This window comes from Malurus melanocephalus, unplaced genomic scaffold (assembly GCF_030028575.1).
Source record: "Malurus melanocephalus ecotype Western Australia unplaced genomic scaffold, MMel_1.1 scaffold_30, whole genome shotgun sequence".
NCBI lineage: Eukaryota > Metazoa > Chordata > Aves > Passeriformes > Maluridae > Malurus > Malurus melanocephalus.
Genome location: NW_026623262.1, coordinates 292,894 through 319,272, shown reverse-complemented (window position 1 = coordinate 319,272; position 26,379 = coordinate 292,894). Strand labels below are relative to the sequence as shown.

General features: G+C 40.6%; 1 protein-coding gene across 4 annotated transcripts in view; it reads right to left on the bottom strand.

The window, feature by feature from the left end:
* The window catches only part of MAP3K20 (mitogen-activated protein kinase kinase kinase 20), an 89,541-nt gene extending 63,175 nt beyond the window's left edge, over nucleotides 1–26,366 (bottom strand). The window contains exons 1-2 of one of the 4 annotated variants that reach the window (XM_057363663.1): nucleotides 26,201–26,366; nucleotides 19,325–19,514 (exon numbers count right to left, since the gene is read on the bottom strand). In XM_057363663.1, the coding sequence (XP_057219646.1) occupies nucleotides 19,325–19,483 (159 nt within the window). In that variant the 5' untranslated portion in view covers nucleotides 19,484–19,514; nucleotides 26,201–26,366. Of the gene's footprint in view, nucleotides 1–19,324; nucleotides 19,515–19,764; nucleotides 20,014–26,200 lie in introns of those variants that run through there. The other 3 variants (XM_057363665.1, XM_057363666.1, XM_057363664.1) reach the window with 3 other exon arrangements.
* Between the last annotated feature and the right edge of the window lie 13 nt (nucleotides 26,367–26,379).

Here is a 26,379-nt window from a genome sequence, read left to right as displayed (position 1 = left end):
AGAATCACCTTTAAGCAMCAAAATTGTGGTTAAATGAAAAAAATGCCTAAAAAATGCCTGTTATGCATCTGTCTGTCTAAAGGCTGTTGAAGAAGTCAGCCCTTGCTGGCTTGGGCATGACACTCTTTCCTAAGTGAAGCTGCTATCTGTCTTACGCAAGCTAAATGAGCACCAATTTACTTCCTAAATGGTGATGACAAGTTACAAGTATTCAAAGACTTCATTACATTAGTTTTTTGTGTGAAAGACAGAATTTTATTTTTCTTAAAGCCTGGATCAAAGCAGAACTTGTGGAGCTCAGCTGAAGGAAAGACATCAAACACATAAATACTAACTTCCTGGACATAACACAGAGATACAGTCAGACACACAAGGTGACTGGAATAGAGATTAATATTATCCTTAATGCCACTATAAGCTTAATCATAGCCTGTTACTGACCATAAAACTACGCTAAAACTGCTCATGCTGGACTTACATCACAGGTGTGGATGAAATTATATCCCCTCTTGAGTCCTGCTGAAGAGATTACACACTGAACATCATTTCTTGAAGGCAAAGGGATTCAGAATTCTAAACAAGCCTAATCCACTGTTTACATAATTCAAATATATCGAGATACAAGTGCAGAACGAATTACACTGAAAACTTCTATTAAATTTAATTCTCACTTACTGGCTTACTGTAATTCAAAACCAATTCATAAAACAACTACAGTGTAAGAGTTTGGAATTCAGGTAATCCCTAAGTGTAATTGTGTGTTGTGAACAGTGGTATGGATCAATGTTYATTGGGTAATTTGGTTTTGTGCCTGTTTAATCTCTGCTTATTGACATATGTGAAAATATCACTTCATCTAAGACTGACGTCACTCTATAGCTGCCTATAGAGTAGACCCATTAGTAATTGCTCTTAACTTTGTAGTACAAACAACCATGCATGAATAATTATCTTCAAGTGTTTCAGCAGGTAAAAAGAGGTCCAACTCTAGGTCTTGGTTGTTTTCAGCAATCGCTGGACAGAAATCATGAAAACAAATTCTAAGCACAACTGGCAGCAAGTGAGGAGACAAAGAAAGCTGCTGGACAGTGTGGTCTTGTAATGAGAGGCACAAGCCTCAGGTCAATAGGATGACCCAAGCCCTCCCTTGTTTTCGCTCTGCCCTGTACCAGCGCAGCAAAAGCAGCAAGTGCAGCTCAGCTCTGACAAGGTCTTCCAGGTTGGTGCTGACTGCAGATGTGGGCAATGGCCACCTGAYGCTGAGCTGGCATTACTTGGGAATCAGACAAGGCAGTATCGTCAGACCTTTAATTGCAGCCGCAAAGACAGTAAGGATGTGGACGGAGGCACTTTGCATACAGCTGTGTTGTTGCTTGCCAGCTACTCACTCAGAGCAGCTGCAGCTACTCTTGTTAGAGCTCCCTATCCCAAGGCAGTTAAAGTTAGCAAGGACCAAACGACTCAGCATATTTTAGTTACTGTAGTTCTCCTTGGAAATATATTAGAAATTTGTTACGCTCACACTCATAGGCAAGAGAAGTGATCAAGGGTTTTGGCTAGCAGTCTATTTCAACAGCACAGCTGGAACTGCAAAAGAACACCTGTTCACAGAGTTTTTCAGTATCAAAAGACTTTTTTGCATGGGTCCAGACAAACTAGGCCCAAAGCAACTCACCCAGCACTTCTTCCAGGTGCCTTTGGGAGCAGCTGACTGGAAAGAGTAAAGTATCTTYCCACCCTGCTCTGATCCCACTGGTTCAGGATTAACACAGAAAAGAGCTGCAGCCCCTTGTGAGCCCTCAGGTCAGCCAGCAGCCAACCAACTCTCCTGTTAATAAATCAGTTAACAGCATGGMAAGCGGCACCTTCACTCCATGCAAAATTACAGTTTGACATGGTTAGCTACCTAAGCTGATTAATACAATTTCCTTAACTGCCTTACAACATTTATTATTACATTGTGCAAAAGTTTGGTTATTCACTTTTCCAGAGAGCCTCTTTTCACTCTGCCATGTTTATTAAGGAAATATTCAGACACACACTTAAGGCTGCTTTCAAATGATATTTTCCCAARTCTTGTAGCATTTTAAAGGCTTTGACCTTTGTCATGCTCTTGGGAGAGTTGCAACTTGGCTACACTCAGGGGGTTTTACAGTCTAATAAAAGGGCAGCTGGAAGAGACCAGCTGATGTTTCATTAAAATCATTCTATTAGTGACAACCATATACAAAAAAAGATAGAGAATGCTAACCCATATAAATACCACACCTTCATTTCTAGACTGGATGTAGTTTTGAGCAGGCRTCTATGTCCACTGCCAGTGTTTTACGAATCCTTTCTTGTGAATTTACTGATGTCTAATGAGGGATGATACCTCTTATAATACACCAGTTTATCCAGGTGAACAAGCCCAAAACATGATTTTACACATTCAGCATTAAGACAATCAGCATCTATCATTGCTGACAAATTATCTTCTCAATATGCAATAAAGAGATACCTAGAGAATTTCAGAAACATGAAATTATTATCAAGAATTATACTGCAGGGATGTTATGCAATTATTACAGTTTTGAACATTGAAAATAAAATTAAGCAGATACTGAAGAAAAATTTAGGACTTTCCCTACTGATTTTTCTGTTCTCACAAAATTTTCTAAGGACAAAAATACCARTAAGAATTTTGTGCTTTGGGAGCCCCAAATAAGGAGCAAAGGATACCGATTTTTCAGTTCAGGGAACTTTTGTTAAGCCTATTAAATTGTCTTTAATACTAATAATGCGGAATACTAATACTAATAAAGAGGAAAACCACATGAACATGGCAAAACCAGAGAATCTTCAGTGAGATCTTTTATCTGCAAATAAGCAGAGTTACACACTCCCAGCATAAATGTGTTACCACTCTTTCAATAGGCAATCATAGTTCTAAAACTCAACTTAAAGCTGTGTGAGCTTGGGCTTCTGTTTTAGTATTCTTCTGGATGATGGCTTATAAAAAAAAAGCTGTTTTCTATAGTCTATTTACATGTTAAAACTATCAGCACTTATGTCTTAGAACACAGCCTCTATATTCAGCCTGTATCAAGAAACAGCAACCTGCTTCTTAAACCACACAGAAGAGTTAAATTACATTCTCAGATTGATGTCACCAGCATATCTGTAAATAACAGAATTAAATTCTCATAAACGCATCTACAATGATGTACAAAATTTGTACTTAAAAGGATTTTGATTGAGCAAATGTTTCAAACCATCAAATTTGCATCCAAAATTATGTCCTGCACTGTTACAAATCCCAGAGACTAAAAGCGGAAATACACAGGAAACTTATAATTTTTCATTGCTATATAATCATCCTACCATTACTTTAAATACACCAGTCTAGACCACAAAAAAAATCTCATTTTTGGAGATACTGTGGTAGAAATTCACTTTAAATACCTTGTATTGACTTCTAGATTACAATCTTGAAGGAAGAAAAAAGCACATTACCAGGACAGCTCAGTTTTGTTAAACTGTTACAATGTACTACAGTTAAGGAATATGGACATAAATTTACTGTATGCTGTTACAGGCTCACCTTATCCTATGAAATTTACTTTAAAATAATCAATTTGCATCATGCAGCACCATACAACTTGTTAGTAGTAAAATGTATTGGATAGAGTCCACTTGAAAAGAAAAATGAGTTTTCGACTCTACCATGACTTGTTATAGCAACCTTTGCACACAACTTGTTATGTTACAGAAAATTTGAAGGCTATGGGATTAAAAACACTTGCTACCAAATTCAGAACATGCCTATCRAAACACTGCAAAGGCTTGATCAGCCCATGGAAAGCAGGCTGGTCCCTCTGAAAATCAAAGGGATTTGTCCTTGTGATGTGGCAGCAGACCCTCTGCCAGAACAATGACCACTTGGAGCCCACACCACTCTAATCAAGAAATTGCAGGATCATGGTGTTTTCCTCATGAGGGGGATTAAAAAGTTGCTATCAGTGGGAGAAGAAGCTGCTAACAGACTGASGAAACTAAGCAGAGGCACTTTCYGCAGAAAATCCTTACAGAATGTTTAGTAAGTTTGAAAAAATTCTGCATTACATTTACACTGTCATTTACCAAATGACAAACAAATCAAAACACAATCAAAACAAAACAATCAAAAAACAAAACCAAATTATGGAAAAATAATGCAATTTTCAGACAGATTTCAACTAGAAATCCACAATGTCCAAACATATCCCACAGGACTTACTTTCTGCAGCACAGAACGTGAGATTGTATGAGCATTTAATATTAAGGAACCTGATAAAGGGAGATCTGMCAAGATCAAGTTTATTTTCAATATCACTACTGTTATTCACATATAGTAAAACCATTCAAAACATCATAAACTATGTAGTCGTACTGGTCTAAGTGTTTAGAAATGAGCAATGTYCTGTAATATCACAAATATTTAATTCAGGCAGATTTGGAGTACTAAGCTGCCTCCAGCTGCAAAGCAAGAACCAGCAATTGAATAGAAACAATAGATGAGCGGACAAAACAGCAGGGCTGCAATACCTGAGATCCACAGAGCTGTTTATTTTCAGCAATCATCATTTCTCAGTGCTGGGCAATTTTCCAAGTTACTTGCATTCGTTTTGAACACAAACCAGCTTTGACTAGGGAGAATAGTAACAAAACCCTTAATTCCTAAAATACAGTGGAATAACCAAACTTGAAACTTTCTGACTCCCAGCTCACTTCACAGGTGAGAAGATATCATAGCTAACAGGAAAGACAGGGATCATTYCAGATCCAACAAATGGAAAAATATCCAAGAAAATGATTTCTGAGATCAAAGTCACTTTAAGTTTTTTGAGCATCTTGTTGGAAAGGCATTTTGGTATGACAGTGACAGGCAAAACTAATCCTCTCTCAAGGAGCCATGGCCATACATATAAAGCTAGAGTAGTGATTTTTCTGAGGCCTGCAGAGCATTTGTAAGGAATCTGAATAATATAACCTAGAACAAGTAAAATCTCATTAYACAGTGGCTGAACAATTAGCATAGATGCCAACAGAGACAGCAACAGCTGTACTTACGCATACTGATCCACTCTAAAGCAGCTATGATCTTTACAATAAAGTATTTTTCCATCTTGATCATGAAAACTGTAACCAAGGGGGGAAAAAACCCATAATGTTCTTGATGAGCACTCACTTAAAAAAAACTGGCAACAGATTATCTTCTTTCCTGGATGCAGAGAAGCAAGCTGTTTTTGTGACTTACCAAATCTGCTTTCTCTTTACTGACTTATACAGTAAGCACAGTTCCAAAGGTTACAGCCAGATCGCCCTTTCACCTGGCTGAGACTGACAAGAACTTTTCAAGAACAGCCTCTGGAAATGCAGGACTTCCAACTGCACCAAAATTTGACTTGTACGTTCTCCAGCTAAGCACCACTGTCCTTCAACCAGGACCATGCCATCAAGAAAGAGGCAGAACAACTTACTTCACAGCAGCTCTCATGGGGTAGGTTCACACCACCACCTAGACCAYTATAGATCAGATTCTCCACTCCCAGCAAAACTGAAGTTTCAGTATACCAGCTCCTTACCTACTTTTCAGAAAAATCACTCTTCTTTGTCTAAGATTAAAAATTGTATTTTACTTAGAAACTTGGCTCAAATGCTACTTGTATCGGATAGCAATGGTCAAAAAACAAAACTAGACAAAACTGCTGAAATTTTAAGCTTTTATCTTTATGAAACATGGACCTAATGTTTATTTCTTCTCAAGATTCTTCATACTGCCTTCATGGTAGCTCAATCTTTTTCCATTAAGACTAAAAAAAGTTAAATAAATCAATAGCTAAGATAAAAACTTTGGAGGAAAACTAGCAATATTTTTAAAATGCTTTTAGTGTCATAAACCTACATTTGTTAGTATTACTCTACTATGTATTTCTGACATGTAACTAGCTTTTCCCTTGCTTCTCTTTGATGAATTTCTTGTACACAGAACTCCCTATCTTATCTAGGTGTCTTTATAGCTATCAGCTTACATAGATATGGCAACAACAACTATTTAATTTCTAATCCTTGTTATAAAAGAATAAAAATGGTCAGCTTCCAAATACATTTTCGAGAAGTCAATAACAAATACCAGTATCTCTGAACTCTGCAGAAAGTGGAAAACCAAAAAAAAAACCTATCTAGGAATGTGAGACTGATACAGAGTGATCTATGAAGGCATTTGAGTTTCATGAACAGAACTATAAGAAGCAGAGAACTCGCAGGGGTTTTGTACCACTACAGGACACCAAATTAACTCAAAATKTTCTCATTGCTCTTCTCCAATGAAACAACAATATTTCAAGCCAGTTCCTTCCCCAAAGTTATGGCAGAATGACGAGAGGTACCAYAACCTCTACCCATATCTGTACAAATTAATACAAGAGGAACAATACACATGTACCTAATAGGGAATAAATAACACCTAAAAGGCCAGTTACAAAATAAAGATARTCTATTTTGTGGTTACAAAACAACTGACTTGTGCTGCTTCCTCCATCACCRTGTACTGTGCTTCCCAAGGACCTGCAATAAATGAAACAGCAAAGAGGAAGTAGGAATTGTATTACATTACAGGAACTTCAGGACCAGGGTCACAAGCAGAGGCAACAAAACCTCTCTCTCCTGGGCTGTACCTRAAAAGCTGAAGAGAAGGTATCATGCTGCAGCAAATGATGATTCTAATGTGAATCTGAGTGCAGCAGAAAGAATTTGCATCTCTTCCTATTCTAGCAATGTCCACAGTCCTTGCACGACTACTGTTTGATTTATGCTCCAAGCATGATAGGGATTAGATTAGTAAAGCTCAGTACAATGAATTAAGGTCACAAGCTGGATCCAGGGGGCCCAGGAGCTCCGTGATGTTTTGGTGGCACAAAGCACATTCAAATCTGAAACAGGTCCTTTGGCGTGGAAGAATAACAGCATCACATATCCCATAGCTTCCCATTTTCCAGTGCCAGAGGTGCCCAAACCCTTGCCCAAGAAATCAACTCCTATCAAGGATCAGACACAAGCACACTTMATTTTGCATGCCACCTAAGGTCAAGCAAGGTTGGGATGACTTTAAGCATTCTCCTTCAACCAAGCAAAATCATCCACTAGCAAAGCTTTGCTGCCTGAAACACAACTTTCTAGAAAGCACAGCAAAAAGTCCGTTCCACCCTTTCACAGCTGCTCCTTTCTTCATGAACTGCTACTGTGCTGCGCATTTTACTTGCAACACCACCAGACTGCTGAGGGTGTTTGCTTCTAGGGGACAACTCCCTTATTCCAGATAAAGTCCTTCCTTCTGCCTGGGAAGGGAGGGAAAAAAAAAACCAGTATTGGCAGGGAAAAGAGGACCTAGAGAAACATTTCTCCTTCTCTTCAAGAAGAGTTACCAGTATCTCATGACTAGAATACAGTGYTCCTATAAAGAGGGTTTAGCTGATCCCATGTATGCAGAAGGCTGTCATAACCTCATGCTTTTTTTTCTTCTTGAGTTTGAATTGTTGCACTTTGAAGAGTTTTAAGATCTCTCAAAGTCAATTTCATCAATTATCTCTGTCTTTATCAAATCTGGATATAATTACTGTAGCTGGCTCTGAGGGGAGAATGAGACCACTTTGAGGTCACTATTGTGCAGAGCAAGTATAATCATCTTMCATATTATTACGAACTTTTTAAAATATTTAAACCATTAATTAGTCCACATTGTATCCTCAGGGATAGCAGCAGAGATCTTAAAGCATTTAGAAGTGTCCTGCATCTTTTCTTAAGTTCTCTCTGTTTAGTTTAGACKAACACACCTTTATTATTGTGTATGTACAAAAAGAAACCACAGTGTGTAATAGCCTTTCGAAAATACAGCTTTTTTTTTTCAAAGCCTCTACTGAATTCAGAATTTTGATGAATTGAAGTAATGGTGGTACTAGAATRATACTGAAGTTGTAAAATACAGATCCAAATTCTTCCGAATATATATTTTAAGATATACAGTTCCTTTAAAATGTGAGGAAGCAAATATCCTCTTAAAAGCTGTGTACAGGGAGGGGTTTTCACAACAATGAACAACCTAACCAGGGTGAAGAATCCTCAACTGAAAGCTCACAAAGGGATCCCTCTATCATTTCTCCATTTTATCAATTCCACTTTTCTCGATAGGGGTGTCTCASCAGAGAACCTGAAGAGTGAAAGATTTAAGTATAGGACTGAAATCCATCAAACCCAGGCTTGTGGTCCAAACTCAAGCAGCTGTCAAACCAAGAGACAGGAATGTATGCTCACTTTTGCCTAATAAAATTTGAATCAAACACTTTGCATCTGATTCTCCATGTGAGCTTTTATGCAAACTTCTAAAGTGCAAGGAATCCTGGGGTGGAAGAGCTATTCTGAGAGCTTTCACATAGTTCATGTAATTAGGGAAACCACTTCCTTTGATTGTAAGTGTTCAAAACAGCTGAATTTCTTCTTTCAAAGGACTCTGTGATTTGGGTCATCTCTTTTACTTGCTCTTTTATGTTTCTCAAGATGAGAGGTGAGACTGTAAAGCACATTATTTGGAAAAAAAGAATTCCACTTTTTGTTTTAGGGATTGAACTTCGACTATTCAAACGCTTGTCATTTGGAAATCTTTCTTTCCCTCCCTCTGTTTCCTTCCTTTTCTGATAAGCTCTTCAGTGGCTCGAGCTAATATAGCCCAAAATGCCAATTTAAACATAAGKGAAAAGTGAAATACGGTACATAAAGGAAAAGGGACTCTCATTTTCCTTTGTGCGATTGTGGTTGAATATGTAATTATAAAGGAGCTCTAGCTGCAGGATCTCAGTCCCCATGTCACGTTTACTTTTTCAATGGTTCTAAACACTGACCAGGCAAAAAGACAGAAATAGAGATTTTTAAAAGACAAACAAAGCAGCTGCCCTGGTCTTTGAAATGGACTTGCAAGTTCTTCATTTCCAAAAAAGAGAACTCGGGTGGCAGTTTCAAGGCAACGACCATGTCACCAGAGCTAACAGCCGACGCCAGTGTTGCTACAGAATCAAGTGTCACTCACCCTGAATTTCTTGAGTCAGACACCCTGTTAGTGCTGTTACTTCACATTCATCTCACTAACAGATGTAGCAGGCAGGCAGTAACCCTCTTCTCACAGCATAGCACAGAATCATACTAATGAAATGGCAGGAGGTTTCATACTGCAGATTTCAAATTTTTTAAGTAAAACCAGAATGTTTGTTGATCCTAGGAGGACTGAGCTTTATTCCCAGTCACTGAAAAACTGCAGGACTCTTTCCAGAATTATAGCACTTGCAGGGAAGCAGTTTGCAATGGGAACAGAGTAAACCGCTCAGAACACCATGCCTGCCAACACCACATTACTGCCAACTTCTGTACAGGATAGTTGAGACACTGGCTTGGAGAGGTGACTGTACAATACAGACTTTGGTACAAATACATAAACAACCAAGAGCCCAAAAGTTAAGAGCAGAACTCCTAAATGTGTGGTCCTTTGGAACGGGGTCTGGATCCCACACTTGCCTTTAGGGCTCTCACAAACTCTCATGGAGGTAATAACAAGACAATATCGGAAGAATGGTGAATTCAACAGCTCCAAATTGTAGCCATCTGTTGCTACATACTCACATCACACACAACACCCTCAGCATACAGAGACACATTACCACAAAGTCAAAAAGCCTTTTCCTTGGTTTAGGAGATTAAAACTAGACAGTTCACAAAAATGGAAACCCACCAATCACTATTTACAAGCCATGATTTTTGAAATGACTGCCTCAAATGCATCTCAGAGTAGTAAAATTAAAGTTGTTACAAGATTAGGTAAGAAGTGCTTTTTCCCCCCTCTAGCTTCACATAGGTATGCTCTGCACTTTCTCAGCTCTACGATTCTTCCAAGTAACAGGAAAGATAACCTCTTGGAAAATGTCACTCATTCTCTTGAGGGCGCAGCAACACATTTATTTTAACAACTTTCCAGAACAACCTACTCATCTCTGCTATTCTGCCTCAGCCAAGTAATAATTTGCAGAGCACCTCAGCTTTCATTGAAAGGCTGCCACCCACCCAACCTGCACGTCTGTCTTTTGGTTTCCCACTTTCCAAGAGAAACTTGGTACAAGCAATTGCATCTCATCTTCTGGTGTTTACCAAGAGCTCCCTCGCTTCTCCTGCAACAGCTCAAGGGATTTTATCRACCATGCTTATTTTTTATGTGGCTACTGGAAAATCAGGTGCCCAATACAGAAAACCCACAGCTATTTGGTCAGCCGTGTGTATCATGACGACTTTTTTCTCCCTTGCCTACATGATTATGCCACGAGGAACCTCAGTTTTCAGAAGTTTTGGAATAAAATAAATAAGCAACCAGAGGCGGAAGAGAAGCGGGAAGGTGTGTGGCACGATTCCCCTTCAATGACATCCACRGGCCAGACCCTACTCTGCCAAGGAAGTGCAGCCATAGGGGGTCCCTCCTATATGTAAGACACCCACTTTCCCTGTGGAGCTGGATTTTTTTAAACGAAATTATGCAGAATGCGGACAGAAAAAAAATGTATTTGCAAATACGATTCTTCCCCCGTAGCTAAACTGTAACAGATGAAACTTTTAAAAAGATAAACAGGGCARTCTGGAAGCAGCTGGATCAGAAGAGCAGCTCTATATTTGCCCTTACTGGCCTCTTCTCCCTGATGTGTTAGCACAATTAACTGAGTATAAGAGAAAGAGTTAATTTTGAAGCTGTTCTCTGGGCTCCTCTGCAGCCTCCAGCTAACATAAACACATCTGAATTTTTACTTGCGACTGTTTATATTGTACTCTTAAAAAGGAAACTTTCTCTATCAGCACCTTAGTAAGTGGCAATAGGTAAATATGAAATAACTTTTACAGTTTTAGTTGTGTCATTGCAATAAAAAAGACTGGTTTTGATCACTGAACTTGCATTCAAGTTAAGGTATATATTTTTTACTTCAACTTTGTTTTCAGTGAAATCTTGTATCCCAGACCATTACACAACTCACATGCAGCCAGTTTAAAATTAGGGACTCAAAAACAAAAACAAAACAAAACAAAGGAAGTAAAGTAGGGCCTGTCTAGTTCTATATAGCATTTTACTGCTCTCTTAAAAGCACAAAACACACTGTTCAAAATTCCATTGCTACCATGCATGTGGTGGGTAGTTTGGGAACCCAGCCAAAGATTGTGGCCCCCATGCTCAGCTTTGAATATGCCTGTGAATGGCCTCCAGGAGATTAATGGTCCCAGGCTCAGAYCATATCAACTCCACCACACATCTCTGACTTCATCTGAAACATCASACAGGCGTGAAACAACCCAGAAACTGTGTCAGATCCAAACAATACTTCCATACACCTCATGAGCTGCTCCGGAAACATCAGAAACTATTTGTCATTCTGCATGCTGCAGTGAGTTCAAGTTATTTAATTAGCATTCCCAGGAACTGCAATACCAACAGATTTCAATGTGGGTCACAAACATTTAAATTGTCAGCTGTCCATCAAAGCACTCGAGACTCAAATATGCAATCACTTATCATCTCTCAAGTTACCACCTGTCATTGTGATTTTCTACTTGTAAGCTTGTTTTAAGAAAACTGTATAGTTAAATAAAGGTCTATGTAAGTCTAACTTGAACCAATCCTCAGTTGTTTGAGCCTTCAACAGCCTAAAACACCACTTTGAAAAAAAAAGGATTTCTTCTGTATCTATAAGATTTCTACAGCAAAGCTTCAGGACAGTTTAAACATCCAAAAATACCATTTTGCAATTAATCACTTCAACAGAAGCTCAGGGTCAGAGAATGTCATGGGAGGGGAAACAAAAGAGCCACCATTTGATGTCAAAGGTTGCTGGCATGAAGAAATTGGCAACACAACCTCTCTTCTAAATTATAAATAACAACTGAGTCCATGCAAAAAGAAGACTGAAATGGAAGAAACGTATCTGGAGCAAAACAAAATTTAAAAAGACCCCAACAAACCAGGACCAAAAAAAAAAAAAAAGCAAAAAACCTAAATAAACAAACAAACAAACAAAAAAACGAACTAGGAAAAATGTCTTTAATTGCAGCTATGTATCTACTGGAAACATAAGCAGCCCACTGTCAAACAAAAATTTGTTGCAGATTGACACAATTATATTTAAGACAATATACAATGAAATTAAACTAATTAAAAAATACCCTAACAGGCTGCATGTTGTGSGTGACAAAAAGGGTAAGAAAAAGTGTTTTCTAAACAGAGACAAATTTTCTCCCTATTCTAGACCACATTTATTCATAATTTCTAAGAAACCAGCATAAAAACTTGTTCACCTGCAGATGTTACACCTTCTGAAAAAAAAATCCAAAAACAAAATCCAAAAMCTAAAATTAAAGATAACTGAGATATTCCTAAGCCAGGGATCAAACACACAATAAGTTCCTCTGACTCAACCAAGCTAAGGAAGAGGTACCTATATTCCTAATAAGTAGCGCATGCGAGGTAATTTCACTTCTCACTTACAAAGTTTAAAGCAATTGAGAAGACAAGCAAAAGGAAGCAGCAGACATATCTGGTGCATCTTAGCTTATTAATTTACCTGTTTATCAAATTTGTTTATGTAGCAACTGTTCAACGCTGGCCCTCAGTCAAGAGGACACATGCACTTGACCTTTTACAATTTTAGTACAAAACGTAGTGCACTAGACTACTGACAATTATTATGCCTCAACATATTCAATATAACTTTGGAAGCCACAGACTGCCAGCATGGGCCCTGACATGCCAGTTTCAGTGAAGTCGATGTTCATATCAAATTAACCCCAAAATTGGCCTGATTTAAAAGAATGTGTACATACAAGCCAGTATAAGTAAGAATCTCAAATTAAGCTGGTAAAAAAAAATCAGTAAGCCACACAACTTGTAGTACAAATATTACTGATACGAGGCAACTCTCGAAGATATTACTCATCTAATGAAAAACTTGATATACAAATATTTAAATACACTAGTAGAAAAATCCACTACAATAAAATGCAGCAAAATACAGATAAATGCATTTCTATGTCCGGACTGCTGTTTCCAAGATTGTTTTAGGAGGGAGAGACACAGGAATGAAGTTTCTTAAAACAGACAAAAGGAAACTAAAGCCTGTTCTTTAAAAGAATAACTGTATTCTGGCAATGCTGTATCATTTTCCCTTATATTGGTGCCACCCAAATACTGGGTTTTGACAATATTTTTGGTTGCAACACATATGTCATGGCACTTACAACACAGTCTTATCCAAAGCATCCACCAACAAAATCTCATGCAGTGACTTTCATGACACCTGGAAATATGACATTCATTTACAAAAAAAAAGTCCTCAAGAAAACTACCCCTTGAATGAAAGTCAAGAATAGAGCAAATATAAAATCAGTCAGACTTACTAGRGAAATGTGTCCTATCCAAAATTATTTATTCTGCAAGATACAAAATACACCACAGCTGGAGCATCTGAAACAATTTTGACAACTTTCAGTCTATAAAGGGTTTTGAGTATCCTCTTCATAGCTTTTGGGAGTACTCTAGTCAGCAGCAAGAGGAATACTCAAAGCCAATTCCCTTGCCAAAATATATTTAAAAAACCCAAACAGAAAACCCTGCAACATAACCACTCTGTAAAACAGAAACTAAGACATTYTAAGACAGTCCTCTGGTATAATAAATAGTTTTATTTCCTCTTAGCTGTTAACAAGACATAGTAGTAAACAAGAAAGAAGGTTGTAGCCAGGTGAGGGTCAGTCTCTTCTCCCAGGCAATTAGCAACAGGACAGCAGGACACACTCTTAAGCTGTACCAGGAAAGGTTAAAGTTGGACATCAGGAAGAAATTTTTCAAATAAAGGGYCATTGAACATTGAAATGTGCAGCCCAGGGAGGTAGTGGAGTCACCATCCCTGGAGGTGTTTAAGGAAAGACTGGAGGTAGCCCTTAGTACCAYGGTGTAGTTGACAAGGTGGTGTTAGGTTATAGATTGGACTTGATGATCTCAAAAGTCTCATCCAATCTAGTTGATTCTGTATTTCTTTAAATGAATATGGGGCTGGAAGGCTTCCCATGAGATCATGTACAGTGAACTCTGTAATTTTTCAATATAGGGGTAGATATCCCTTGAAAGTGCATATATTTGACTCCTACACCCTGCATTACTTTATATAGCACACACACTAAGCCCTCTCTCACTGTTCATCACTCTCAATACTTCCTGACTCAGACCTGAGAGAGGTAAGGGAGTAGGAGCTCAAAGAAAGAGCTAATGAAATAATAATAGAGCATCAAAATTGCCCTTCATTACAGCCAGGACCCAGAGTGGAGAGTCACTGAAGGCTGGCACCAGAGCACCCATACCAGCAACAAACCACAAGCAAAAAGAACATCCACTATTTTTAGTCCTGTCAGGACTGAGTATCAATTTCAGTTTGTTTTGCTTTATTTTACTCTGTTGTTTTTCTCTTGCTACTCTTGAAAATCATTCCCAGTCCYTACTCTCATGACCCACATTAAAATTATCACATGCTCACTTTCAGCACTACAAACATGASTGAGGTAAGCCCAGTGACATGCATGTGGTTATACTTAACTCATCCCCTCCAGAAGGTACAAGCACAATTCATGTCTTCTGGACAGTCCTTTCCAGAAGTGGATCATAAAAATCAAAGAAGTGAACAAGATCCATTATATTCCATATGAAAAATTTTATGAAGCATTAGAATATCCCATAMAGCTTACTGCACATGTATGACATACAAGAAATCCTGACAATAYAAAATTAACTTCCATGGTAGTCAGACTTCAGGCAATACAGCATCAAAACTAGAGAAAACATGTTTTTATTTTTGAGTCTCATAAAACTCAAAAGCATTATAGACATGACTGGACAAAGCATGCATAGTTAATCCTACTGTAATTTATTAAACTTCTATGCACAAGTTAGTTCTGTTAGCTCATCAGAAATATTTAAGTGTTTCCCAGTAAGATTACAATTACATTTTACTGGTTTTTTTTCTACCACTCTCCTGTAGTTTGTASAGACTATTGTCAGCATTTTGAAGGAGTCTAGGAGTTTCTGTACTCCATGATCTTGTACCCAAGTACCCTGGTTGTAATGGATGAAACTACTAGATGCAATACTGCTGCCCATCTGTAGCATGGAGACAGCCTGTGGATCATGGAGTACTTTCAAAGAGCTGTGATATTAAAATTAAATAAAAATTTCATGTGAAATTCCAGCAGTAATAAATCTCCTGGTGAAGAACCACACTACAGATCACACTCCAGCTACTAACAAACTGCCACCRAAAGCACAGCCTTCAAATGCACTGACAAATAACAGGTGAACTTCAGAGATGAGCAATCAAAGGAGGTGAGTGCTCTTCAGTGAAAAGCTAATGTGGCAAGGCATAAAACAACATTTGTAACACTTCATTCCAGCAGTTATCTGCTCAAGATAATGGAGTCAAAAGAACTGCTAGCACTTTGCACAATAAGGCCCCTGGCTCCAGTCTCTCCCATTCATTTCAGTGGGAGCCAAATTACAGGTTTATCCAATAATTCATATAAATCACTCACAAAAATACCAATTAACTCCTGAGTAGTAGATGTGTGATTTTCTTCAACGAGTGGACACAATTATCACTTAGGGCAAAAGGACAGATCCTGCTACAGGTGGCATTTCTACTCCATGCATCATAAAGATCATGCTGACAGTTTGATTTTCCATATAACAATTCACTAGGAACTCCTGTTTTCTTCTTAAAAGCTAAACAATTATAGTGCTTGTACTACATAGTAAAATGGCAACTTAATTTTCATTTTGCTGCTACTTAATCAGTCAGGCCACATTCCTGTTTCACTTAATCAGCACAAGTCTTGTCCACTTTCAGATCTAATACACTAATCAAGGCCTTGCAGGCACATATCTATTTTTTTCATAGCAGACTTGTTTAGATGTATTTTRTTCAAATAAACACACATTTCTTCCCATAAAGTCGCATTTTACTGCCTGTCTATAAAAAGTTAATGCCTTGCAGAGGTATTTCTCAGACTTCAAAGAGTTTCAAAGCAATCTGTCTGAGCAACACTCCTCCAAGTATTTGTATGTTTTCCTAGGCACATATTCTAGTATGCGATGCTGGAACAAAAATGATTTTGTTTCACATGCTAGAACTTGTTAGTCCCTTGGCTAATATAAAACCTTCAAGATCTTTGCGAGTTGTGATTGTTTATTTTAATAAAGTGACACACAGATACAACATACTTGCAGAATGATACCACAGCTCTATTGACTTGGCTTGTGCCCTTGGACTTGGCCAGTAGGAAATGCCTCTGAGCAAGCTTTTCACAACTCTCCTATGTTTTCTCCCTAATCAGTTGTTATGTATTACTGGCAGCAGTTAACAGACAATCAGTCATAGAGTTAAAAGGACACTTCCTTTCAAACAAACTAGATAGAATCACAGAACATGCAAGGCTGGAAGTGACCCACAAGGGTCATCAAATCCAACTCTCGGCCCTGCACAGGACCATCTTCAAGAGTGCCTGAGAGCGTTGTCCATAATCACAGAATTATTCATTTTCTGGACTAAATACATCCAAGTATCTACTAAACACAGACACATAAAGCAAGTTATTTTTGTATTGATATCAGAACAGTCATTGACTTACCATGACTTTCACTGCAATTCAGTGACAGATATTCATTATTGTCATCACTACAGATGAAAATGCTACATATGTAAACATGTGACAGTCATTAGGGTCAGAAGAGACCTTTCAGCCACCAGTGTTGGCCTCTGGTACAGCCTCTATACTTCAGCAAGATGCTCCCATGCTGAGCTCAACAACTTGACAAAAACAATTGTCTAAAATGACATCTCAATGAGAAGAGAAAGAGATGAAAAGGATCCTCCATCTCCACTCCTTCTATTTGTAGTCTATGCCAAGCATTACTCATCCTCACTCCTGATAATATGTGCTTTTTTTTCCATTCTAATTTTTCTGGCTACAAATTCCAACCACAAGTTTTTGCAATAACTTTGCACTAGATTAAATTAGCCCACCATTTTCTCCACATGAAAATGCAATGTATGTAAGCTCTTACTTTTTAATTCTCTAAGGTGCTGACAGAAAAGCTCTGCCAAAGCTTATTAGAATTATTTAAGGCATCACCACTTGCCTCTCAGCTGCCTTCCCAGAAAATTTTTCGAGAGAAAGTGCCCATACCAAGCTGCTCCCATAAACTGTCTTGTTTAAGTTGCAAATTATAACCAGTCTGAAGGAAAATAAACAAATTTGTGATGGAATGCACTTACTCCCTGACTCCTTCTGTCAGCTCATCCTGACCTGATATTCATCACCCCCTCTTGATATCCCCACCTTCACTAACTTTCCATTCTGAGTGTGTTTTGCAGATTCCCTTGGGCTGCCATTCCATCCATTTACACTCTTTTAAACACAACAGAACCACTTCTGCCTAACAACAATTTTCCCAATGCCATACACCCACATAAAGTATGCCTGGTTCGTACAAATTACTTGATCCTAATTTGCATATGCAAAGCAATTAACCTAATTTGCCTCAYAGCAACATGATATGAGCTCTTACTTAGTTGCAAGTCTTCATTAATCCCTAAATAAACCGTTAAATTCCAATAAATTGTTTCTGGCACATGGTTTCCTTTTCCTACTGTACAACCTGTGTTCCTTGCTACTTCAAGCTGAATTTTGTGTTGGGCAACCTTAAAAAATCATTTTTGGTCCAGCTGTGCAAGTAATACACAGGACTGTCCTTTCTCCATCTTTTCCCATTCCTTTAAGTTTCATGCCATCACAAGATGCAGGAATACTGTTTTTAAATTTATTTTCAAAAAATGCTTTAAATACATAGCAMCAGGTCTAGCACAGGTACAGGTGTAACCCTATCGGAAAACACATGTTCAATAAGGGCATTTCACTAACCCCAACTGAGACCTGCCAGCCAAATGATTTTTAAGGAGTGCATTACTGATATTGCACAGCAACAATTTGACTTGTCTTCATGTATCTTTTGCTATTAACGAATAGTAGAAATAAAGAGAATAGCACAAACTGACATTGGACAGAATGTATAAATCTTCCACTGTCATAGAAAAATCATGAGACCTTTTTACATTATTTTAGGCAGCAATGTGCCTAATCATGATCAAACATGCATATCAGATCACTAAGCATGATGTAATCATGGCAGCTTGGCTGCTGCAGCAGTGGATGAACTTTGGCGTCTGATTATTTACTAAGCTTGTTATGCCTAGCACTGCTCTGCTGTCCTCCAGCTTGTAACTGTCTTCCTAAAATAGTCTGAGGATATTGTATACAAGTTAGATATAGTCATSCTGGAACAGCAGTCCAGTAACGGTGCTGTCCATCACTACACTGCTGTGTCCTCACTGCTCCATCTCTGGCAGTCACCAGCAGGCAGTGAGGACCACATATGCCATGTTTCTGCTGAAACTGTTCAAAGCTGAGAGGTAAAAAGGATTTTAAGATAAATTTTAAAAGTTTAAAACAAAACCCAAACAACAAAGCAACCTTAGTTGGTAAAAGTGCACTAAGCTAATTCTGCCTTTTCCCTCAGGATTGCCAGGGACCAGTCCACCTTTCCAGGTCACAAGATGCCCCAAGGGAAGGTGACTGGTAGAACAGCTGGGGTTAAAACTACCTCATTGCAACACCAAGCTATGACTAGGTGGCTATGACTAACTCAAAGCCAGTGGAGCTCCAGATCAAAATCTTCAGCAGGCAGGGAAGAGACAACTCTAAGCCTGTAGTGAACATACAGATGTGAACCACTGCCCAGACATCAGAGGAGAAAAAGGAGTCAGGTAATGACAGTGAAGACCACCTCTTCCTATCTAGCAACATGCCAGTGGTATCAAAAGGAAATTACTAGCTCCAAAGGTGCAGCCAGCTCTCAGTCTCCTCAGAGCCAGGCAGAGGACAGCTGTGAAACAAGAAAACTAGTAGAGAACAGTGAACAGTAAAACAATAATGCTTTAAATCAGCCCCCTCATCTTGGACTGCTCAGTATGTCCTTATTTGTAACATCATCACTTATGGGGTTCTGAAATTAAATAAACAAAAATTTCAAGATAGTTTGCCTGCATCGTCTAGGGGACCGAAAATACTAGAACGTAATTTTTACTCTTGYTATGACAGCAGAAAAAGTGAATTAAAAGTAAACTTTTACCTCTTTTTCTATTTTGAGCAGCTTCTTTACTGCCACCTCCTTGTCCTGGGAAATCCATCGGGCTCGGTAGACACTCCCAAAACTCCCTCCACCGCAGTTCTCAAAAAACTGCAAGTCATCAAATTTAATTTGCACAAATGAAGCACTGGTAGACGACATCTCATAATGACAAAATACACCACAGTAAAACCTGTAAAGAGAAAAGCTTTCATTAATGCACATGCTCCAAGGATTTATGGACTTTCTTACCCATGCTCAGTCRCCCCAAAATCAGAATCATAAGCACTCTACAGTAAAATCCACAGGCCACAAGAGGAAAAGAACCTGGGAACTTGCACTCCAGCAGGCTGTGTAAACGTTTGCATAATTTGCACAAGCTGTTAGGGGGAGCTGGGGGACAGAAACAACTAACAATATTGCTCCTGACGTTTCCCGAGCACCTTGGAAGCAGCTCCGCCAAAGGCAGGCCCGTCGCTGCCCTCGCCGTGGACAGACAGGAAGCGTGCTCTCGGCTCCGGGTTGCCTGCCCGCTCAGGCACGCCAGGCACGCCGCCCTCCCGCCGCGATGGCCACGAACGAGGCACACAGCAGCCCTTGGGCCGGCCACGAACGAGGCACACAGCAGCCCTTGGGCCGGCCACGAACGAGGCACACAGCAGCCCTTGGGCCGGCCACGAACGAGGCACACAGCAGCCCTTGGGCCGGCCAGCAGCGGCACCTCGGCACACACCGCCTGCCCTGACAGCACTCCGGGCGAGCTCGGAGCACTTCACACAACGATGTGGAAAAACCAGGCCATGGTAAATCTCTCTTCCTGAGTGACTCAGTTCTGTTTGCACGTTGTAACAAAGCGCAAGTACAGGATAATTCATCTGGGTTACAATATGCGAAATTCTGCAGCCTGTGCCAAGACTGGTGTCGGCAGTTTCAAGAGATGATCCCAAGTCTGCTGACAGGGGAACAGAATGTCCTTCCACGAGATTTCACGGCAATAAAGCTTATGGCTGTAGCGAAATTCAAAAAACATTAACACCTAAATGCACGAACAATGACTAATTTTAGGTTTCTTTTTTTAATGATGTAAGATCAGAAAGTTCAGGTCTTTAGTGGGACTGCAAGACATGACATCCTTCAGAATCCTCTGCAAGCCTGCCACGGGATCAGTTCAGATGGACCACCCTAGACAAAGCAGTTTTGATCACCAGCAGAAGTTACTACGCTTGCAATTAATGACAGCAAACTTACCAGAACAGAATGAGAGATGTATTTTGATAAAACAAGCCAAAAAAGAAGCAGAGACCACAGGCTGATGGTGAAAACTACACAACCAATTYCACCGGTAAATTACTGTACCAAAACATACTATGCCTTCTGGGTCAGCCATTCCATAGGGTTTTTTGAGATGAAACATATATAAACCTGTAATACTCTTAACAGTGCTGACTGCCAGAATCCCTTTATGCCARCACCTTCTGCAACAAACACAAAGGCATTAATTTGCCCCCTGACTCTCCTGATTGTGCAGCTAATCTGATTAAAACTTGGAGATATCATTTGACCAGGAATTTCTGACAYTATTTGGTTGCAGCTATTCTCCAAATGAGAGATGAAGATATCAATACTTTTCTACACATAACATAAAGCCTTCTCTGAAACTGCCTGCTTCATTTTATATCTATTGACCACCCATAAAGACAAATGCTGACCAGATCATGGCAACCTTACTATATTGACGGAAGGCTCTTTAGGAAGGAGCAGACTTCAAGCCTTTCACTGACAGCAAGCCTGCAGAGCCCTCTGGGAGGGAACATGAATGGTCTCTCCCCAGAGGTACAAGTCAGAGCAGGGGTTACCAGTGGCATGTGAAATATAGTCCATTCTTGCAGTGCTCTATGGCCCCTTCCCTAACACAAGTGCCTGAACTCTCCTGCTGACTTTCTGTTCTTGTTTTAACCTTGTTGCTGTTGTTGATTTTCTGCCATCCCAGAGTCATCTCTTGCAGAGTCTGTACACATTTTCTTTMGAGAAAGCTCAAAGGAAAGGAAATTGGTCAATCCTACAAACTAAGAGAGTAGTGAACATTTTACTCWTCTGCTCTTTGCCGGTGCTGTTTAATTAGCTGTCTTCAGAAACTAAAGTTCTTTTGCCTCATTTATAGACAATGTGACAATTTATAGACAAATAAAACAGGTTGACTTCCCAACCCAAAGACCTCACAATTTAAGGCCACAGCCTGGCACTTATTTATGCACATGGGTAATCACACTTGAATGAACAATTTCCTTACTGACAACAGAATTAGGTAGAACAATGATGTTACTCACAGGCCAAAGCATATGCACCAACTGGACCATAAATTTAACAGGAAAGTGGGAACASCTGATAACAGATCATTGCATTTGGGGTGGCAGAAGGAATAGGAAATCAAGTGAAAAGAAAAATACATCCCAGGAAAGAAATATTTCTGGCCTTCACTATCTCAATTCAATAGTTCTGAAGCACTGTCAAATTATTTAACATCATTGTTCACCCAGAACCACTAAATCAACCATACAAACTAGTAGATTATTTGATTTCTGAAAATTACACTAGCATAAAATAACATACACACCAGACACTTGACAAATACAAATKAATACTTTTCTGATGGGTCCTCCTTACTGCTTCAAACTTCACCTCAATTTTCATGCACTCACAATGCAATGCTGGCACATAAGCACTTGCAGAAGCTACTGCTCATTCTTTAAACACCTTCCCAGGTTCAAATTTGCCTAAAGCAGCCAGCCAGCTGCAGATCACAGGATCAACACTATCAGTTAGGTGGCAAGACCTTTGAGATAGTGAGYCTAACCTGTGACCAAACAATACCATGTCAACGACACCAGGGCACTGAGTGCCAAATCCAGTCTCTCCATAAATCTCCAGGGACAGTGACTCACCATCTCCTGGGGAGCCCATTCCAATATCTAATCACCATTTTTGTGAATAAATTCTTTTTAATGTCCCRTCTAAAYCTCCCTTGGTGCAGCTTAACACATTCTCTTGTCCTGTAGGTGGTTTTCAGGGAGAAGAGGCTGACCCCTGCCTGGCTACAACCTTCTTTCAGGTAGTTGTAGAGATGCTATAGGGCACCAGCATACAGTAAGTTAACGTTAGTTAAAGAATGGTTAATTGGTTTGCATGGGGTTCTTCCAGCTGCTTTTTTTTTCCAGATCAAGTACAGGAGATTTACAAGGGACATTCTTTATTAAGAGATCTGTAATTAAAAGCAGCCTACATCAGTTTTCTCCTTCTAGATGAAACAACAGACCTGTTTAAACATTACTCCATKTTTTTGGATTCAATGTTGTTAATCCTCAATTACAGAGATCAATCTGTTATGTTGGAGAAAACAATTGTTTAGATTAACAAATGCAAGTGACAAATCCACACACAGTTATTAWGCTGTCATTCTGTTTTAAAGACATTTAACAATCTGAATTTATACCATTGGTTAAGAGAAAAAATAATAGATCAGGTCTTGCATTAAACTCCAGTCTTACACTTGCATCTGAAACAAGCACAGCATTTCAACAACGTGCAGCACTTTTCTGCATCTTACACTTCTGCAGTCAGGAGAGTGGATCTCTGCAACAGGGCCTTTAGGCCTGCGGCGCTATAGTAGCTCCTCTGTGCACAGTTAAGTAGGGTTTGGGACCTGCACCCTCCTTCCCCACTCACACGGTTTTGGGTGCTTAAGAACCAYCCCTGTGTAGCAGGGAAACACTACATTGACTGACTTTGTTGCTTGTACTTAATTAAGTGAAAATGTCACAGTGCAGAAGCAGCGAATGACAGGTATTTCAGGAAATAATTCAAGTGCTGGTTATTTCAGTTGTTCCTACGGGATCTTCCTGGGGTAAAAAGAGTYTGCTCCTTTTTCTGTTTTATTTCTAATAGTTAACATAAGCTTGTAATCTTGCAGCAACATCTCCATCATCTCCTGGCTCTTGTTTCCTCATAGTAACTTATATTTGAACATGCTGCTAGAAGCTGTTCATTTCATGCCAAAATTGCAACAGATCTGAGTTGCATTTGAYAGTGTTGAACATTTGAAATTATTATTTAACATTAGTACTTAACATGTCAGGAACCTATTACACAGAGACACTTTGCTACAAGCCMTTATGCCACCACAAGCTCAGTTCAGAACACTAATGATGCAGGTGTAGGAAACAYCTTCCATCACTAGCCTCTTGTGATTACAGCTCTTCAGGGGATTAACCCATGTAAGGGTCYTGACCCTGCTGAGGTCCCACATTTGCTGCTTGCCCTCGACCTCCCAAGATGAGGCAATCCCCGGGTATCCAGGCTGCAGACTGACCCTGCTGCAGGCTGCCCTGCATCCTTAGCACAGCAACACGGGAAGAACTCAACTCAGTCACTTAACACCTCACAGCTCCCTACAAACAGGCTGCAACGTAGGAAAAGWGCTGCCATGCACGACACTCTGCTTCATTCCATGCACAAACCAGAAGACCCTAATATTTGTCATTCAGCTACTGCTCCCAGAGTACAGAGAGCTTCCACTTGAGGGACTAAAAGACAGAAGGGAGGAAAGAATTTATAAATTGCACAGTAACCGTAACTCATATTTTGCTTAGTGCATGGCTGCAAAACCAAAAAGTGCATCCCTCTTCTTGCACGTGCACCYGATGCTGCTCAAGTATTCAATTACTTCAGGAACACCCTTTGTRATTTGTTCAAGGGAACAACCATGCAACCCCCTGCCCTCCACTTTACTGCATGGCTCCACAAAGTAGGATTCAGTCCTTCTTTCAGGAAGGCACACTGCCAACATATTGCCAATAAAGTAGTAGCACACCACACTTGTGCTATCTTAAAATACACAGCTGAATGTGCCAAGTTTCCTTATTTGGCAAAACAGCCCAATTGCTTTCAGGATCTTTGACCATCCATTTTTAAACCCAAATCATCATTTRTATCTAACGGCCTGCAGTCCTTGAGCATACCAACCTGGATTTTTTCAGCAGCATATTTATGCAGTGTTAAAATAKCTATGATATTAAAAATCAAATTTAAAAGCCCAACAAAAAACTCACCCTCAAACACCAAAACATGGTTARCTACTGTCTTGTCCAAAGAGAAAACACAAAGCAAGTTACAGTGATGTTGAGCTACAAAAGATACTGCAGAAACAAGTTTTTGTAAATAAAAAAAACCCTCAATCATGTCATGAACTGCTGATGGATAAGGTGCAAACAAACTCCAAGCACAAATCCAAATTAAATACATCCTAATCTTCTAATCTCCCAATAAGTTAARTAAGGCCAACAACCCCTACAACTCCTAAACTTTCTTAATCAGACTGAGSAGCAACCCTGCAGATGGTGAGACTGGAGACATGGCTCTGCCTACCTTAGTTACAGAAGCAACAACATTTGAGCCTGTCTTTTGTCAGAACCTAAGAATTCTGTGTAACTTCCATGAATAACATTTCTAATTTTATTTCAATTTATATACAGAAAAGGGGCCTCAACTCAGCCTAAACAGTTTSAATACCGCAGGAAAAGAATAATTTTTAAGCCAAGCTGTGTGAGTGGCAGAGACCAAAGGCTTTAAAGGCTTCACTTGAAATGGAAAACACTTTATCTCAGAAAACCCCTAAATTGTTCACTTTGCTTACATTATACAGTGTGAGTGATGCCTGCATGCCAGGAGTACACACACAACAGCACTCAAGAAAGACAAGGCAGCTAAACCTGCGTCCAGGCCCATAGCTCAGCTCAGTGCTGGCACAGACCAGACTGCAGCACCCGGACCTCAGTTTTGTCAGTGTTTGTGTCTTCCCCTCACAGCAAGCCAGGCTTTCCAGGGTTACCCTTATTCACACAGTACCATCGGTGTGCAAAACACATTACGGAGAGATAAAATAAATAGGCTTCTGAGGACTTACAGTTTCAGGACAAAGTCCTGAAAACATCTAACCGCATGCCTCCAGTGGAACGCTATGATGATTTCAGGCAGTGACCCAGCTAATCCAGTGCTTTCAAATTATTTCTGCTTCTGGAATTTAGAAAAAAGTAATGATCCATGGCCTTCCCGATAGCTCTGTCGCTAAAACTTCCAGCAGAGCATGCTGGATACAGGGGTAATAGATAGCTCACACGCACGCGTGCTTAATAAGAGAATACTGCTGGAAACGAGCTAACTTGAGCAAACACAGCAAAAACAAAGAACGACAGCTTACTTTAAAGGGAGGGAGAAAAGGAAAGCACTGGGGGGAATGCAAGTCTCATCTCAGGTCCCAACCCGAGCGTATTTACGGCCAAAACAACAGCAAGATGCAGCAGGTGCGCTGCATTCTGAAACACAGTCTTAAGGAGCAGAGAGGTGGCCGAGGGCAGTAGCCCCCGATCACACGCCGGCTGCTCATGTCCCGCTGCCCGCTCTCACGGGCGGCCGCCGCCGGCAGCACCTTTCTCGCCGGACCGTCCCGCTCGGGTGTCGCTCGGCGGACACCGCTCTGCCCTGTGGTGTCCTGCCCTGTCCTGCCCGGCGGGGCACAGCTCGTCTCCGGACTCCCGCCCCACTGCGCGGCCAAGCGTGGGCGCCGCTACTCTCGGGGGAATTTGGCCGGCGCGGCGGGACCAAGGCGACGCAAGGTCAGGCCGTGTGCCCGCCCGGCCGCCTCCCTTCACGGGGCTTCTGAACTTGCTTTAGCACGGGGAACGTCAAACCCGGAGGGGACACCCACGGCCCGGCCCGGCCCGGCCCCGCCGGCTGCCCGCCGCCTCCCTCCGCCCAGCCAAACGCGCACCCACCGCGCCGCAGCCCCCAGCGCGGCCTCCGCGGGGGGCGCCTCGCCGTCCTTACCTTTCCCGAGGGGCTCCGGGCTGACGGGACCCGAGCGGCGCAGTTCCCGGAGCCGCCGATGGAAGCTACCACCGGCACGACCGCGTCTCCCGCTCCGTCCCCCGCGCTTCCGGTTGGTGCCGGGAGCCAGAGCCGGAGCCGCCGCCGCCGCCCCCGCACCGCCTCGCAGCGGCGCCACC